Source organism: Pituophis catenifer, unplaced genomic scaffold (genome assembly GCF_029215685.1).
Source record: "Pituophis catenifer annectens isolate HBS135680 unplaced genomic scaffold, rPitCat1.0.hap2 SCAF_2, whole genome shotgun sequence".
Classification (NCBI taxonomy): domain Eukaryota; kingdom Metazoa; phylum Chordata; class Lepidosauria; order Squamata; family Colubridae; genus Pituophis; species Pituophis catenifer.
The window spans coordinates 107,986,714-108,002,306 of record NW_027256882.1 but is presented as its reverse complement, the minus strand read 5'-3'; the positions used below and the strand labels follow the sequence as shown (position 1 = coordinate 108,002,306).

The 15,593-nt window shown below is 37.4% G+C and overlaps 1 protein-coding gene across 1 annotated transcript in view; it reads left to right on the top strand.

Annotated features, from left to right (window-relative positions):
* Nucleotides 1–15,593, top strand: part of LARS1 (leucyl-tRNA synthetase 1) — a 52,086-nt gene that overhangs the window by 16,335 nt on the left and 20,158 nt on the right. Inside the window, exons 12-24 of the mRNA XM_070937344.1 lie at nucleotides 801–877; nucleotides 1,802–1,855; nucleotides 4,036–4,176; nucleotides 4,697–4,774; nucleotides 6,460–6,545; nucleotides 6,743–6,808; nucleotides 6,889–6,971; nucleotides 7,417–7,555; nucleotides 9,162–9,374; nucleotides 11,793–11,850; nucleotides 12,746–12,809; nucleotides 13,580–13,763; nucleotides 13,957–14,047. Coding sequence (XP_070793445.1) covers nucleotides 801–877; nucleotides 1,802–1,855; nucleotides 4,036–4,176; nucleotides 4,697–4,774; nucleotides 6,460–6,545; nucleotides 6,743–6,808; nucleotides 6,889–6,971; nucleotides 7,417–7,555; nucleotides 9,162–9,374; nucleotides 11,793–11,850; nucleotides 12,746–12,809; nucleotides 13,580–13,763; nucleotides 13,957–14,047 — 1,334 coding nt within the window. The remainder of the gene's footprint in view (nucleotides 1–800; nucleotides 878–1,801; nucleotides 1,856–4,035; nucleotides 4,177–4,696; nucleotides 4,775–6,459; nucleotides 6,546–6,742; nucleotides 6,809–6,888; nucleotides 6,972–7,416; nucleotides 7,556–9,161; nucleotides 9,375–11,792; nucleotides 11,851–12,745; nucleotides 12,810–13,579; nucleotides 13,764–13,956; nucleotides 14,048–15,593) is intronic.

Sequence of the window (15,593 nt, the reverse complement as noted above, 5' to 3'; positions counted from 1 at the left end):
TTTACAGGAGAAAGGTTTTTATCTTTCTATTGATTACTAGAGATATTGGCTCAGAAACCAATATCTGCACAAAGTGAACTTTTCTGCAGTGTCTTGTTTCTGCTCTTTCAAGCAAAATAATCTTTTGTATGGATTCCATAAGAGGAATAGTAGCTCTTATGTATATTCATCAAAACAAGAAGATAAAATAAATTACTGTGTTTTGTCTGCTTTAAAATCTTGGGATTCTTTACAAACATATGAAGGTAGTGTATCAAACTGACTCCTATTTTCTTGTCCTTTTACTTTGATTTAAGTTTATCCACATGTTCTCTTTTACAATATGATCTTTCTTGTGCCAGTAATGAAGAATTAGTCCTTTATTTATAATCCGGTGCCTACAATTGGTAGTAACTACATTTGATTCATTATTTGAACATGTATTTTGGTTACTGCTAAAATATATTGGCTTTATATAGCTATTACTTATGGAAAAAAGTGTGCATAAAGGGGTCTATAGGATTCCACATGCAGTCCTATTAATACAATCGTGGATATTCTTGATTGCTGTAATGATGGATAAAACATACACTGGGAAGTCCGTACAATTTAAAACCATCATTATTTCAAGGCTCTAAATTTATGGATAAAAATGTTCCTTTACATTGACAGATTTATCCTCACTATGAGGATTAAGGAGAATCTGCGTAACCTCAAGGCAAAGCTAAAATGTACAATTCCACCCCTTCCTGAGTTCAGATTTAGTGCAAATTCTGTCCTAACAATGTGTTGATCTGTGCTTCTTGACGGTTCCTTGTAAGGTACTGGAGTGGTTACAAGTGTACCATCTGATGCTCCAGATGACATCACAGCCCTGAAAGACTTAAAGAAGAAACCGGTAAGAATTTTAAGAATCATGTCGGCATTCATTTATCTTTTTACATAGTATATTTTTAATAGGTATGTGTGGATCTATATAAAATTCTTTGTGCTGAGGAGACAAAACAATGTATTAAGAGCTGTGATGGTACAGTGGTTAGAATGCAGTATTGCAGGCAAATTCTGCCCACAGCCTGATGCGGCTCAAGGTTGACTCATCCTTTCATCCTTCCGAGATCGATAAAATGAGGACCCAGGCTGTTTATTTATTTATTTGTTAGATTTATATGCCGCCCTTCTCCAGAGACTCAGGACGGCTTACAATGCATTAAGCAATAGCCTTCATACTTTTGTATATACCTTCTTAGTAGGGCTTTCAGCCCCACCTAAGAGGTGTTCTTTTTTATACAAAGTCATCTTATTGCCCCCACAATCTGGGTCCTCATTTTACCTACCTCGAAAGGGTGGAAGGCTGAGTCAACCTTAAGCCTGGTGAGATTTGAACTTGCAATAATTGCAAGCAGCTGGCAACTTAAGTGCTACTTTAACAGCACTTAGTCCACTGCGCCACCAGGCTCATGTTGGGGGCAACATGCTGATATTTGTAAACAAATTGGAGTTGACCACAATATATAAAAAGGTGGAATAGAGATCTATTAATAATATTAAAAAGAATTGGAAGTTTCTTCATTCTTGTTTAGAAAAATCACTTTCTGGAAGAGCTGGGAAGTGCCCATTTAATATGGTTCTTGCCCTTTGTACAAATGCTTGTGTTAAAGATACGTTTCCCAATTGATCTGAGCATTTTATAAATTGGTAAAAGGTTTTTGGTACACGTGGTTGGGGTGTTAACCAATCAGCTTGTGCAGAAGGAACAAACATCTCTTCAGTTTAGGTTTTGCAGATCTGATCTGTGGTATTTTGTTTCTGATTTTCTTCATAGGCTTTTCGAGGAAAGTATGGTATTAAAGATGAAATGGTCCTGCCTTTTGAACCTGTAAGTGCAGAAGGAAATGATTGCTAAAGGTGTTTTTGCTAAATATTTCTAATTATTTCAATCAGATTTATATATCTGCTAAGTATTGGTGAAATAATGCAGATAGTTTCTTCCAATTAATGCAATAGACTGATGTGACATCTATTTGCTGTTTTCTTAACACATTTCAGCTGCTAAATCTTGCATTAAGTGGGTATTTTTGGAGGCGCTCATTATCAAAACAGAAGAAAGATTTTTATATCTAGAAGAGATAGGAGGAAATGCCATTTATTCCCCAGCTTGTATTCAGTTAAATCAGGATTGACAAACAGTGCTTGCTTTTGTACACTCTTGAAAACAATTCCAGAGGTCTGAGAAACAAGATTCCTGAGAAACTGATTGGCTTGAATTTAACCCTGATGCTTTTATATATTTTGGAAATGCTTCTTGTTAACTTGGCATGTGCTTTACTTAATGCATCAGATTATTGTAAGCATTGAACACACTGATTATTGGGTAGAAAATTCCCATGAGTATAGCTTTGTAGTGACACAAGAATAACTGCAAGGAGCTTAGTTGTTCATGAGGGCGTTTGCCCTATTGAAATGCTGGGCTGCTTTTCCAATTAAATGAGCAAAGGCAAAAGAGATTTGAGAATTGTTGTAGATCCTGACAGCCTGATCTTGCCCAAAGGCAAAGGAGTAAGACAGCCCCATTCATTATTTTAAAGAGAAATGTTCCATTGCACAACATCTTAGGAACCCTCTCTTTCTTTTCATTCAGTTTTGAGGCTGGGTGTGCACAATATCCCAGATACTTTAGTCGGATTGTAATTTAATCAGTGTTGTGAGTAGAGGAAATTGAGCTAATTTAGAAATCTGTACTTACCCATCATTTGCTTAACTATAGTTAGCTCCCTCTGGGAACCCAGTTTTGTAGGCACAAGCAGAATTGGTATACATTCAGTGCAAGATAGAAAATGGAAAGAAATGAAAATAAATTCATTTGCTAATTAAACATGCACCTTTCTCTCTCTTTTTGGTTGCCAAAAAGCTCAGGATAACTAGCTTTTTAACTAGTATTTTTATACTAACTAGTATAAAAATGCAACTGAAATTATAAGTAATATATCGGTTAAGAACATAGCTAAGGAGCTAATCAGAGGATGCAGTGGCTAAGACCCTGAGCATGTCGATCAGAAGGTTGGCAGTTCACCGGCTCGAATCCCTAGCGCCGTGTAACGGGGTGAGCTCCTGCTACTTGTCCCAGCTTCTGCCAACCTAGCAGTTCGAAAGCACGTAAAAAATGTAAGTAGAAAAATAGGGACCACCTTTGGTGGGAAGGTAACAGTGTTCCGTGCGCTTTGGCGTTTAGTCATGCCGGCCACATGACCATGGAGATGTCTTCGGACAGCGCTGACTCTTCAGCTTAGAAACGGAGATGAGCACCGCCCCCTAGAGTCGGGAACGACAAGCACACGTGCGAGGGAACCTTTACCTAAGGAGTTAATCAGGCACACATTGAAATATCGGTAAAAGTAAAGTAACAGTAGCTATTCAGTTAACATCTAATTCGGCAGGCAAACCAACTCAATGGTCAAATGTCTGCTCCGATAAAAACATCTTTGTTTGATGGCAGACCGACAACAGATAGGACCCTAGACTCTTCTCACCTTCATATCCTCAAGTTGCACAAATTGAAACTACCCATTAGAAGGGGACAGGCAGAGGCTGCTGTTGCCGTCATTGCCTTGGATCCATTATAGCATGCAAGTTAGTAGAGCATGAGATATTTAAGCTACCAAGCGCTGTGTAAAGTGGTCACAAAATACTATTTTTGAAACTGGGTTAATGGCTGCTACATAGAATATTGATAACACTGGTAAGTTCCATTAATACTTTGATCTTGTTTCAGAAACAACCAAAACAATCACATTTGGTGGAACAAATATCAACATACTACCTATAAGTTAAAGTTTCTTACACATGAGTACAATTAACAGGACAGGCTTCATTCCTTTTCCTTTATGTTTTCTGCTTCTAGCCCACTAGACTGAAAACAAGATTTGTTTAGTTGATCAACCATAAAACGCAGTTCCGTTTTTGAAGGCTGAAGGAGTCAGGCTTGAATTTCCTATAAGATTCTTGATTGCTTGCATGATTGAAAACTACTGATTCATAGTGCTGACATTATATTCCCAGATACCTATCATTGAGATCCCTGGGTACGGCCACCTTTCTGCTCCACTGGTCTGTGATGAGCTGAAGATCCAGAGTCAGAATGACAGAGAGAAACTTGCAGAAGCCAAAGAGAGAGTATACCTGAAAGGATTTTATGAAGGAGTAAGTTAAACTGAATTGTTAAAACACTTTCCTTTCTGCTTGCCTGCCTTACATATGTCCCTTTCACAAGTTAGGGTGGTTTTCCCCCTACCCCCTTGGAAGGTGTGGAGTTTTCTGAGGAATATGAAATCTGTCCAAAGTCCCTATTTCCCGCAGTTATGCACTAGCAGAAGAGAGGGATGCAGCTCCAAATATGAGAAGCTGTTCCTGCTGTTGGCCTGTACTTATCTACTTGTTTGCCTGTAGACAAAATCTAGCTGGGATGCTTGCCTTTAGCCCATGCACCATCCATATATGTCTCTGTCTGGTTTGCAAGAAGCAAAAATGGGCTCCCCCCCCCTTCTGCTCTGCTTTGATCAGGTGAATGGCTGCCTCAGAGCACTCCTTCCCATTCAGTTTTAACTCGCCGTTCCCAGTAGGACATCTCTTAGAATGAAGAGGGTGAGAGACCATTTTAGCTTATCCAGATTCTAAATGAGCCAGTGCTGATTCTAATCTCTGCAATGATTACTCTTTTCAGGTAATGCTTGTGGATGGATTCAAAGGCCAGAGAGTTCAGGATGTCAAGAAGCTTATTCAGAAGAAGATGGTAGACAACGTACGTAACGGTTTGTGTGTGCATATATTGATTGCCTTAGCAGATAGCAGCACCTGGCCAATCTTCTCTGGGTTTACCAGCCAAGCAGGTTTGATCTGATTAGTACGTAAACCTCAAGGAAAACTCAGGGCTGGAGGCTAAAGTATTCCAGAAAGAGGCAGTGGCCTATGATTTTCTAATTGCTGCCATGAAAGCTGCGCCAGCATGTCTGCATAGTTAGCAGAAATCAAGCTCTACTTGAGGTGTTTTTATTATTTTGGGTTTTTTTTTCTTACACATAATCCATTTGATTTATTATGAGGTTTTAACACAGTTTTGCTGTTTTTTACAAAACAATGCTAGATTTATTGGAATAGAATTGCATGAGAAATAGCCCGGGGGGGGGGGATGTTGCCAAAAAGCATCTATCACTGAAGATGTTACCTAGATCAGCAGTCCCCAAACTTTCTGGCTCAGTGGACCAGCAGCGGTGGTGGGGGTGGAGGGGATGGTTTTGCGCTTACAACCTAATCTTGCACATGCATAAATGGAGCTTCACATGCTCACCCACCACTTGAGTGGCCCAGTTCCCAACAGGCTGTGTACTGGTCTGTGGCCCAGAGGATTGGGGTTCCCTGACTTAGACGGATAGTGAAATGACTTGCTAGAAAACTACCAAGCTCAGAGAACTCCACCAATAGCCTGAAATCAAACGTATTTCTTTTAATGGAAAAATAAATTAAATTTAGCCTATTCGATCAAATAGAAATAATTGAGTTTTAAAAAATATTTTTATACGGCAGAGTGTGCTGTTTTGTTTTCTGCATACAAATCTTTTCTCTGCTTGCTTAAAGCAGCTTTTCGATTTGAAAATTTAATGTGCACTTTAATGTGCACAAGAGAAGGAGAAATATGTTGCATCTCTGAAACTGCCAGGCTTGATAAACTCTCAGATTTTTAAGGAAGACTCTTTTCTTAAATACTGCTTCCCGCTGCTATTTCCTTAAAAACTTGTGCAGCTGGGGTATTTGCATTGGAGGGTTTTCTTTTGCACAAGAGTGTATTTTCGCATTTCAGTCACAAGAGGACAGTGCAGTAGAGATTTGTAACTTCCGTATGTGGTATGTTCATCCATTCTCAACGAAATATAGGGCAGAGTATGCCTCTTCGCCTGCGTATGGGGGAGAACTGAATTAAAGCATGCAAGTAGTTTGTTCCGATAACACTTTCTGTGGTTTGAGATTTTGCAATTTAGGCATTAGAGAAGCTTCCACTGGGCACCTTGTGGATCCGATCTATCATTTAAGGACAGATTTTTTTTCACTGCCTTGGACAGGAAAATCGTTTGTGATTGTCTTGTGTTCTCCTAGATGCAGTAAGATGCACAGTCTAAGAGAACTGATACCAAAATAGAATTCAAAAAGAACTTGCATGGCTGAAGTTTTACGTAGGAAAATTAAACACAAGTCACAATGCATTTTGTAATAACTATTGTCCATACAATAGATACTGAATTCCACAAAAGAAAGGATTATCACACAGTCTTGCAGTCCCTTCTTAGAGATTCTTAGAATCACATCCCTCCCCGATCCGAATCGCTGATATTAAGCATTAAAATGCTAAAATAATCATAATCTGATTTCATATTTTCCACTTTGTCGTCTCAGCATTATAACCCCCATTTCCTCCCTGTTTCCTTATTTCAGGGTGAAGCCATGATTTATATGGAACCCGAGAAACAAGTTATATCTAGATCTGCAGATGAGTGTGTGGTGGCTCTCTGTGACCAGTGGTAAGTTGAAAATAAAGTCAAAGTCACAGTTGCATTGATTGCCACCTTTCTGCTTTTTGCAACTCTTTCAAGTTCCTTCTGCTTGTTTTGGACTTAAAGCCATGCTTTTCCATTCATTGCTTTAGTAAAGCATCCGGCCTATCTCTGTCAAGATCATCTTTCTTACTCTCTACGATATCTGGCTCTTTTTTTCCAAGGTACTTGGACTATGGTGAAGAAACCTGGAAGCAGCAGACCCATGAATGTCTGAAAAATCTTGAGACGTAGGTGTGGGGATTGTGTCAGGGAGGAGGATTAACGTACAGGTGTGACATATAGGTAATTAATGCTTTGGTTTCCCCAGATTTTGTGATGAGACTAGAAAAAATTTTGAAGCCACTCTGAATTGGCTCCAGGAGCATGCCTGCTCGAGGACTTATGGCCTAGGTAGGAAAGCTTCTCTATCGATCAGCCAGTAACAGTGTTTTATTAATTGACACTTTTATTATTTTGTTTTATTCATTTTCCATATATGATTGACCAATTGTTATATAACTGGAAAACCTATGAAAAGACTCATATGGTGTATGAGCAGCTCAATTTTCAACACAGAATATTTTTCATGGACTTCTGTCTTCTACAGCATATTGATTGAGAATTGAGTTTGGTCATCAATACAAATTCCTGTAGTGCCTAAACATGTTTAAGTCAGATTTCTCCTGAAAGCAGTATGTTTGCCTTTGCAGTAATATAATGCAAAGTGTCATATGGTAAGAGATTGACTAAGTATAGCTTTGACAATCCCCTCTCCTCATCTCTTCCATAAATGCAAGAGGGTAGAATATTAATTGTCAGTGATTAACGATTAACACAATATTTTGTCATCTTCCAGGAACTCGTATGCCTTGGGATGAGCAGTGGCTAATAGAATCTCTCTCTGATTCTACTATCTACATGGCCTACTATACGGTTGCTCATTTCCTACAGCCTGATAATTTGAGTGGACAAGGAGAATCTCCACTGGGCATTAGGTGAGAAGGGAGGGGTGAGAAGGTAGTCTCTCCTGTGTCTTTGAGTGTATCTCTGTTATGGCCCATGGATATATAGTAACATAAAGATCTTGTTCCATTCCATTCCTCAGTCACAAATGTTGCTCTAAATGGCTATTTTGTTTGATTAGCTGCCATAAATATTAGAACTGATGATCCTGACTATTTATGTAATATCTTCAAATTACTGTTTGCGTTAATAGTCACCCAACTTTGAACCTTCAATACATTTATTGTCCTTGGTACAAACAAACTTCGCTTATCTCAAAAAATCTAAGTAGGGTGGAATTTGCTTAGTATTGGGAGAGGAGACTTATCAATAAGCCAAGGACTGTAGATTAGCCTGAATGCTTGAAAAAACATCCCAGAATAGGGGAGACTTTATCTTTTCTTAGTTAAAACAGGTCATCTGTAATTGAGAAGTAAAGGGTGATATTCTGTATTCAGTCTGTCTAAACAGATGCCTTCAAATTCTCATCACCTCAACCATCAGTTCCAGGATCACCAAGGTGGGCTAAATTGATAGATTGATAAATTTCACTTGTTCTACTTACAAGTTCTGTTTGTAATGAATACATGTGGATCCTTCCTTATAGTACATTTATACTATCTGCCTCTTTGTGATATTTTACCATGAAGTTTAGTATTGAAATAAATGAAACCAGAGAGGATCTTCAGAAATGGGATGTTTAACAATGTCCCAAAATCTCCTTAGCTTTATAAAACTGGAAGAAAATTAACATCAAGTGTCAGGTTAAAATTAATTTTCCTGTCATGTCTTCTGAGCTCTTGGTAGAGTTGGTTAATCTCATTCATGTTTAAAGTGTAGACTGAAATTCTACAGAGAAATTAGCATGACAGGAATAGTGTTCTGTACTCTCTAGAGTCATGACTTTTTAAAAACTATCAACCAGGTCATTAAGGGAACTGTTCGTTGTATTTGATGTCTTAATTCAAATGTATTGATTGCATTTCCAAAGGAAAATTAAAAAAAATACAAAGTAGGTTATTTTGAGCCACTAATGACACATGTGGTTAATGCACAAGAGAAATCTATAAGTGTGACCTTAACTTTGATGGTAGATTCTAATTTTAGGACTAGTGGAATAACACACTAGTTTCAGATTAGGATTTTCAGGGATGAATGGGTAATTTACATATAGATTGTTGTCAATCATTTAACAATTTCATTAACAGTGAAAATTAGTACTGTTTTCATCAGCTATATCTAATTTTGATATATTGAAGAATAATCTGTTAGAATTACAGTTTTGGTAATGTCTAATTTTGGGTAACCTTTAGGTTTGTTTTGATACTTTAAAAATGCTAATAAATCAATAAAACAGCATTTGATTCATTGGGAGTATTTAGTAAGATACCAACTGATTTTTTTTTTTTGTTTAAAACATTTGAACTCTTTTTCAGATCTTAAAATTAAGTCATTTTTCAAAATTAAAAGTAGCTGAGTTTAAAGAATGAAACCATATTTAGTGATGGTGTATGTAGTAATCATGCCAAATAGGTGCTTAGTTAGCAGAGAAACCTGCAGCCTTCCTTCCTTTTTTTAACTTTTGCCTATTATACACAGAGCAAGCCAAATGACAGAGGAGGTATGGGACTACATCTTCTTTAAGACGGCTCCATTCCCTGCAACAAAAATCCCTAAGGTGGTTTTGGATAAACTGAAGCAAGAGTTTGAGTACTGGTATCCAGTGGATTTACGTGCTTCTGGCAAGGATCTTGTTCCAAATCACTTGACTTACTACCTTTACAACCATGTAGCCATGTGGCCAGATCAGAGGTTAGTCTGCGAAAAGGTGCATCTCCAGCTATATTAATTCAAGTAATCACAATCTGTGCAAACTTTGAAAAGGAAAATAAGTCTGAGCAGGCAAAACTATATTAAAATGAATTGCTCTTTTACAAGACTTGAGGATGGAATTAAAGTATGGATCCAGTTTGTAACGTGTGTAATTGATACATTGCTGAATCACTTCTTATTGACTATCTAGTCTCCCAATGTGAATTAACTGACCTTAGAGGTAGGCTCTGGAAGCTCATGTCTTTTACTGCTTGCCCAATTTGAATTTGTACAGGTGCGATGTCCAAGAACGGTACCTTGTACCCTTAGTATACTTTCCACTGTATTGAACTTTAAAAATACATTGGAAAGTTCCTATCGTAGTTTTTGGCTCAAGTACGAGTAAATCTTGCAGATTCACTGAGATTGTCCCAATTTCCATAAGGAATTCTTGGCTGATGTGTGACCCACTCATGTGCGACCCAGCTAATGAGCTTTGAAAGACTGTTTATCTTATGATGCCTAGAATTCTTGTTAGTTACCTTTTTTTCCTTCTCCGTCAAGCTACATTATTTTTGCAGATGAAAGTGCTACAATACCAGTAGTTGAGAAAAGGACTCCCGCAAGGATAATCGTTAGTTCTTCTCTGTCTGAAGGACATCTGGCTTACTTTGCACTACTGAAGCAAATGGGGTGAAATCAGGATCCCATGCTTGCCACACAGTGCATTAGAAGGGATGGAAAGTTTTTTTTACTATAGGTATTTTTCTTCCTTGTTGTCTCTGCCAGTTACATAATAATTCCATGCATTCCTCTGAGTCATATTTTATTGCTTCAACTTGTTAGAGGCTAATTTGCTCCAGGCTCTGAATAGCTGTTCTGGCAATTAAGGGAGTGAAAGAATCTTTGGGAGCTATTAGAACTATCCATAATTCTTCAATGCTGTGACCTACAAGGTGATTTAAGATTCATGAAAGTCATATTAGTTGATAAAGAGATTCTGGTTAAAGCAAACACCGTTCAAACAGGATACTTACTGTGTTATATTTTTTATTGAATTTACAGAGCCAGTGTTCACCATTTCCATTGGAAAAGTATGTGAAGCCCAGCAATCTTAAAGTGGCGAATTGTATTGAGACAACCAGGGGCCCTCCCCCTTTAAAAATGTGCATATTGGTTGCTAGCATTAGAGTTTCCTTTTCACAACACAAGTTTGATCCAGCAGGCTGTTGAAACAATGTTCTGTGGATAGATAATGAAAGTGGGATTTTTGGGGCTTGATGAAAAAAGCTCTGTTTGGAGAAAATAAAAGACTATTCCAACAAAGGAACCTTATCCCAGTATGAAGCATTTTGGTGGGAGTATCATGATTTTTGGCTGCTATGCATCCTTAGTGGCTGGATGGCCCTAAGTTAATTATATTGGAGAGTGTCTAGATAGTCATCTGTAAAGTTTAAGTAAGTTTGGGTCATGTAGCATGGCAATGATCTTAATTGTACAACTAAATCTATGAAGCAGAAAAATGGGTTGAAGTAATTGTTACCATTGTACAGAAGATGCCAGCAGTTGCTACATTTAAAGTTTCACATACTTTTTGAACATGCAGTAGTGAACTTTGATTTAGGATAAAGACTTGATGCACTTGATGTTTTATGTACTTAATGAGAATTTTTTTAATAAATTTATATTAAACAGTTAAAAAATTGTTAAGACTATTTGGAGCCTGGAATAAATTTGCCTCCAACTACAGGTAGTTCTCAACTTACAGCAGTTCATTTAGTCACCGTTCAAAGTTACAATGGCACTGAAAAAAGTGACTTATGACCATTTTTCACCCTTATGATCTTTGTAGCATCCCTATGGTCATGTGATAAAAAAATCAGATGCTTGGCAACTGACTCATGACAGTTGCAGTGTCCCGAGGTCATGTGCTCCTCTTTTGTGACCTGTCAAGCAAAGTCAATGGGGAAGCCAGATTCACTTAACAACCATGTTACTAACTTTATAATTGCAGTGATTCATTGAACAACTGTGGAAGAAAGGTTGTAAAATGGGGCAAGCTTAACAACTTTCTTGCTTAACAACAGAAATGTTGGGCTCAGTTGGGGTCGTGAATCAAGGACTACCTGTAGAGAATAAATTACTCTACATTATCCCTTTAGTGAAGTATTTTGGTGTCTCTGTTTCAAGGTAAGTTGTAAATTGAGGATTACCTGTATTTGATGGAAAACAATACACAGAGGAATACAAAGAATTATTACATTATTGGCATAGCCAATAAGGGAAAAAAAATCCTAAAATAAAGAATAGTGCACAGTCAGGAGTGTTTTTAAAACAGTATTCTTATCTAAAAATTAGAAGATTGTTTTGAATATGACAAATCATGTGGAAAAATGGAACTCTTGTCTTCCAATGCAGAGAAAAATGGCCTGTATCTGTCAGAGCAAATGGGCATCTTCTCCTTAATTCAGAGAAGGTATGATGTCTTTTTGAATCTATACTGAACATTTCTGATTACTATGGCTATGAATTAAATCCTTTCTCAATTTAAGGAGCAGCAAGTAATATATTAATTTGTGATATTGCTCAGAAAAGCTGAACTTACATGACTTAAACTTCTTTTTCCAAATATGGAAATACAAGCAGAAAGTTTATGGAATGTTTAATTGTTAGTCTTTCCTGTCCACATTGTTTTTCTAGCATATAAACAATAGATACACATTTGTTTTTTTATTAATCCAAACAGGCATTAGTGTGTGTCAAATATATATTCTTGTTCTTGAAACTTATTGAAACCTTGGTTTCTCTAACTATGCTCTTAAAAGAGAATAACTTTTGACAAATATAATTTCATAAGAAAGTTGTTTTCAGAATCTTGCACAAAGTAGATTGAGGTTTCTATTGACAGTATTGAATTTGAACTGTAGAACTGGTGCAAACAGCTGGGATGGAAAACTTTCTAATGTTGAGTGTGACTCCTAGTGACTACATGGACACACCCATGTTTGTAGACATCACAGCCAAAATAGGTTGCCATTTTCTTCTACAATATTTTGGTGTCTTTTTCACAGTCTACAGCCTTCTTGATTTGATTTATAGCACTGAGATTTCCGGATAGTTCCCCTCACCCAAGTATCAGTCAGGGTTTTTCAAGATTTGTTGAGCTAGGAGATACATGCAAGTTTGTCTATATGTATTTTGTCTGGGTTGATAGCAGATTTAGCAGTGCTCTTTTTAATAGCTAACAGATAAAAATATACTTTTCTTTCTTTGCCCCCATTAGACTTAAGTTTGGGCTCTGATTCTCATATACAGACCATCTTTTAAATATGATTATTTATATCTTTCTCTCCTTCTGATTTTGTTAACAGATGTCTAAATCTACAGGCAATTTTCTTACTTTGAGTCAAGCTATAGATAAGTTTTCAGCTGATGGTAAGAAGACACATTGCATTATGTTTGAATTTTGAAAACTCTGCTTGGCTAAATAATATATCAATAATACAATGTCTATCTTATAATAGAGTTTATATTACCCATTTTATAGCAGTTTATCTAATCAAATGGCCCTCCCTGTTTTTAAAAGAGAAAATCTTGTTGATCAGCATATGAAAAACTTAAATGCATAACCTATTGAAAATTTAACAAATCAAAAATCACATTTTTATAATTGCTTTAAGTTCTGGTGTCCCTTCCCAATGAAAATATTTACGCTGTATTGCAAAGTGACAGTGCCACATCCTCTAGAACAGGAGTGTCAAACTCAACGTCGTCACAGCGTTGTCGTGATATATCAGGACTTTTTTCCCCTTTTGCTAAACCGGGCGTGGCCAATGTGTGACTCATCCGGCCCGTGGGCAGGGAATTTGACAGCCCTGCTCTGAGGTGGCTACTTTTCCCAGTTGTCCATGTGTGTGCTTTAGGATGTACAAACCAGTTTGTTTCATTGGTAATCCTAAGGAAATGGTTGCTTGTGTGTTCATGCAAACACAGAGAAAGCCAGGGAACAGCACTAAACCTTCCGTGAATAAAGCCATTTTGGTGGCATTAAGTAGGGATGCTCTACTTATGTAACTTGATTTGAAAAAATGCCTTTTTTGAATGCTTTGCGCAGCCTTCTTTCACAACAAGAGTGGTGTCTCCCAGCTGTTGGACTGCATGTCTTTTGCTCTTGCTTTAGAAAGTGAAACCTCTTTCCCTTTCAGGCATGCGGCTGGCGTTGGCTGACGCAGGTGATACTGTTGAAGATGCAAACTTTGTGGAATCCATGGCAGACGCTGGCATTCTACGCCTCTATACATGGGTGGAGTGGGTGAAAGAAATGCTTGCTAACTGGGACAGTTTAAGAAGTGGGCCTGCCAGAACCTTCAATGACAGGGTCTTTGCCAGGTATCCTTGAGGAAGGGTCAACATATTTGCTTAAGGGAAACTACATTTTCTTTTTAAAAAAAAATTAATGTTTTATGGCAATCTTGCATGATCCTATGGTAGTATTGCATGATCTAACTTCATTTATGGCAGTTTTACGAAACCTTGGATTTAATTCCAATTTTATTCTAATTCTAGCTTTCTTCTCCCATAGTGAAATGAATGCAGGCATAATAAAAACAGAACAAAACTATGAGAAGATGATGTTTAAGGAAGCTCTTAAAACTGGATTCTTTGAATTTCAGGTAGGGTTACTTGTTCTTCAGAATATAGATTATTAAACATTCGATTCTGTTTTCTAGCACAAATGTTATCAAAGTAAATTGCAACAAATGTAAACCATGTATTACTAGTATGCTAAAACAAACGGGTATAAAATAGCATATAAAAGAAAGAATACCTCCAATAGTAATGTTTATGCATTTGAATTTTTTTCCTTTGATTACTAAAAGCTACAAATTACAGACATTACAGATTTTCACATTCTGTCTTTTCTTTTTTTTTTTATTTTTTTTTTTTTTTGATGTTTTAAAATATTGTGTGATGATCTATCTCACGAAGGCTGGGGGGAAGAAAGTTGCCTCGGTGTACTACAGGGCCAGGCGGTGGTGCTATAGAATATTTTTCATCCGCTCTCTGCTTTCAGTTGGCCAGAAAAGCAACACAGGTTGTGGGGGCTCTGTTTCTTTGGTATGGTAAATTAGAGGATGGATGCCAGGTGAGGTAACCCCTAAAAGATAAATGTGGGCAGTGAGAGCTATCTAGACACTACTGTATAGAGCGGGAGGTAGAGGCAGAATGAAGAACCAGAGGACTTGTTTTACCAGTAACTAAGATGAAATGTTATGTTGGAAAGTTCATCTTCTCTATCACCTTGACTTTATTGTGTAGACTGAAATCTGAAAAGAAAAAAAAGGCCAATCAACAGCTAACCAGACTGTCTCTTCCTACATGGCTGGATTGCAGTCCGTTACCATGTTTCTTCCTGTCAGTTGTTACATTGGTATTTATTCTAAGGCCATGTTCCTTCTCCCTCTCTCTCCCAATGCTATTCTATAATATTGTCACAATTAATAAAACTAGAAGACTGCAGCAGCAACTCCTTTCCTATTTCTCTATACTTGTGTGTGAAGATAAAACAGTTGGCCATCCCAAAGAAGGATCCCTTTTTGGAATCAATCTGCCAACAGCAACCCTGGACAGGATTTCCTTTGTATCCAGCAATCAAATAGTGGAATTTATGGGGACAGCTTCAGTTTAGCAGAACTTTAGTGGGCCACATCCTACAAAGAGCTCTAGCAGGGCAATCGTTACCTTCCCAGTTTCTCTCCCATGTTGTTCTCCATGGGCTTTGTGTAGCCCTCCGCCCTCATTTTCATGCTCTGAGAGCACCCCAAAGTGCTGTAAAATAAAAGTGTATGTATTTTAGAAGATTACTAAACTCATTATCTGAAAAAGGCAGCGGAACCCTGATTGAATGGGAAATGCAAAGATTGACTTTGGACTCTAAACATAACTGACTGCTGAATTATAGCCTTTTCGAGATTGATATATCCTCTATGTTAAGGAGCAGAGATTTAGCATTGCGCTAAATGGGACAGTATAAATAAATTAGATTTAATTAAATCTAAATAAATTAGAATTGCTGCAGTTGATGATTTGGGCTATTTCCTCAGGAGTTAATTATCAGGTTGGCAATTAGAATTGAAAGAGAAAAAAAAATAATGAAAGAAAATGATTATTTATAAAAAATATCAAAAGACAAATGGATAAAAAACAATTGCTCGTAAG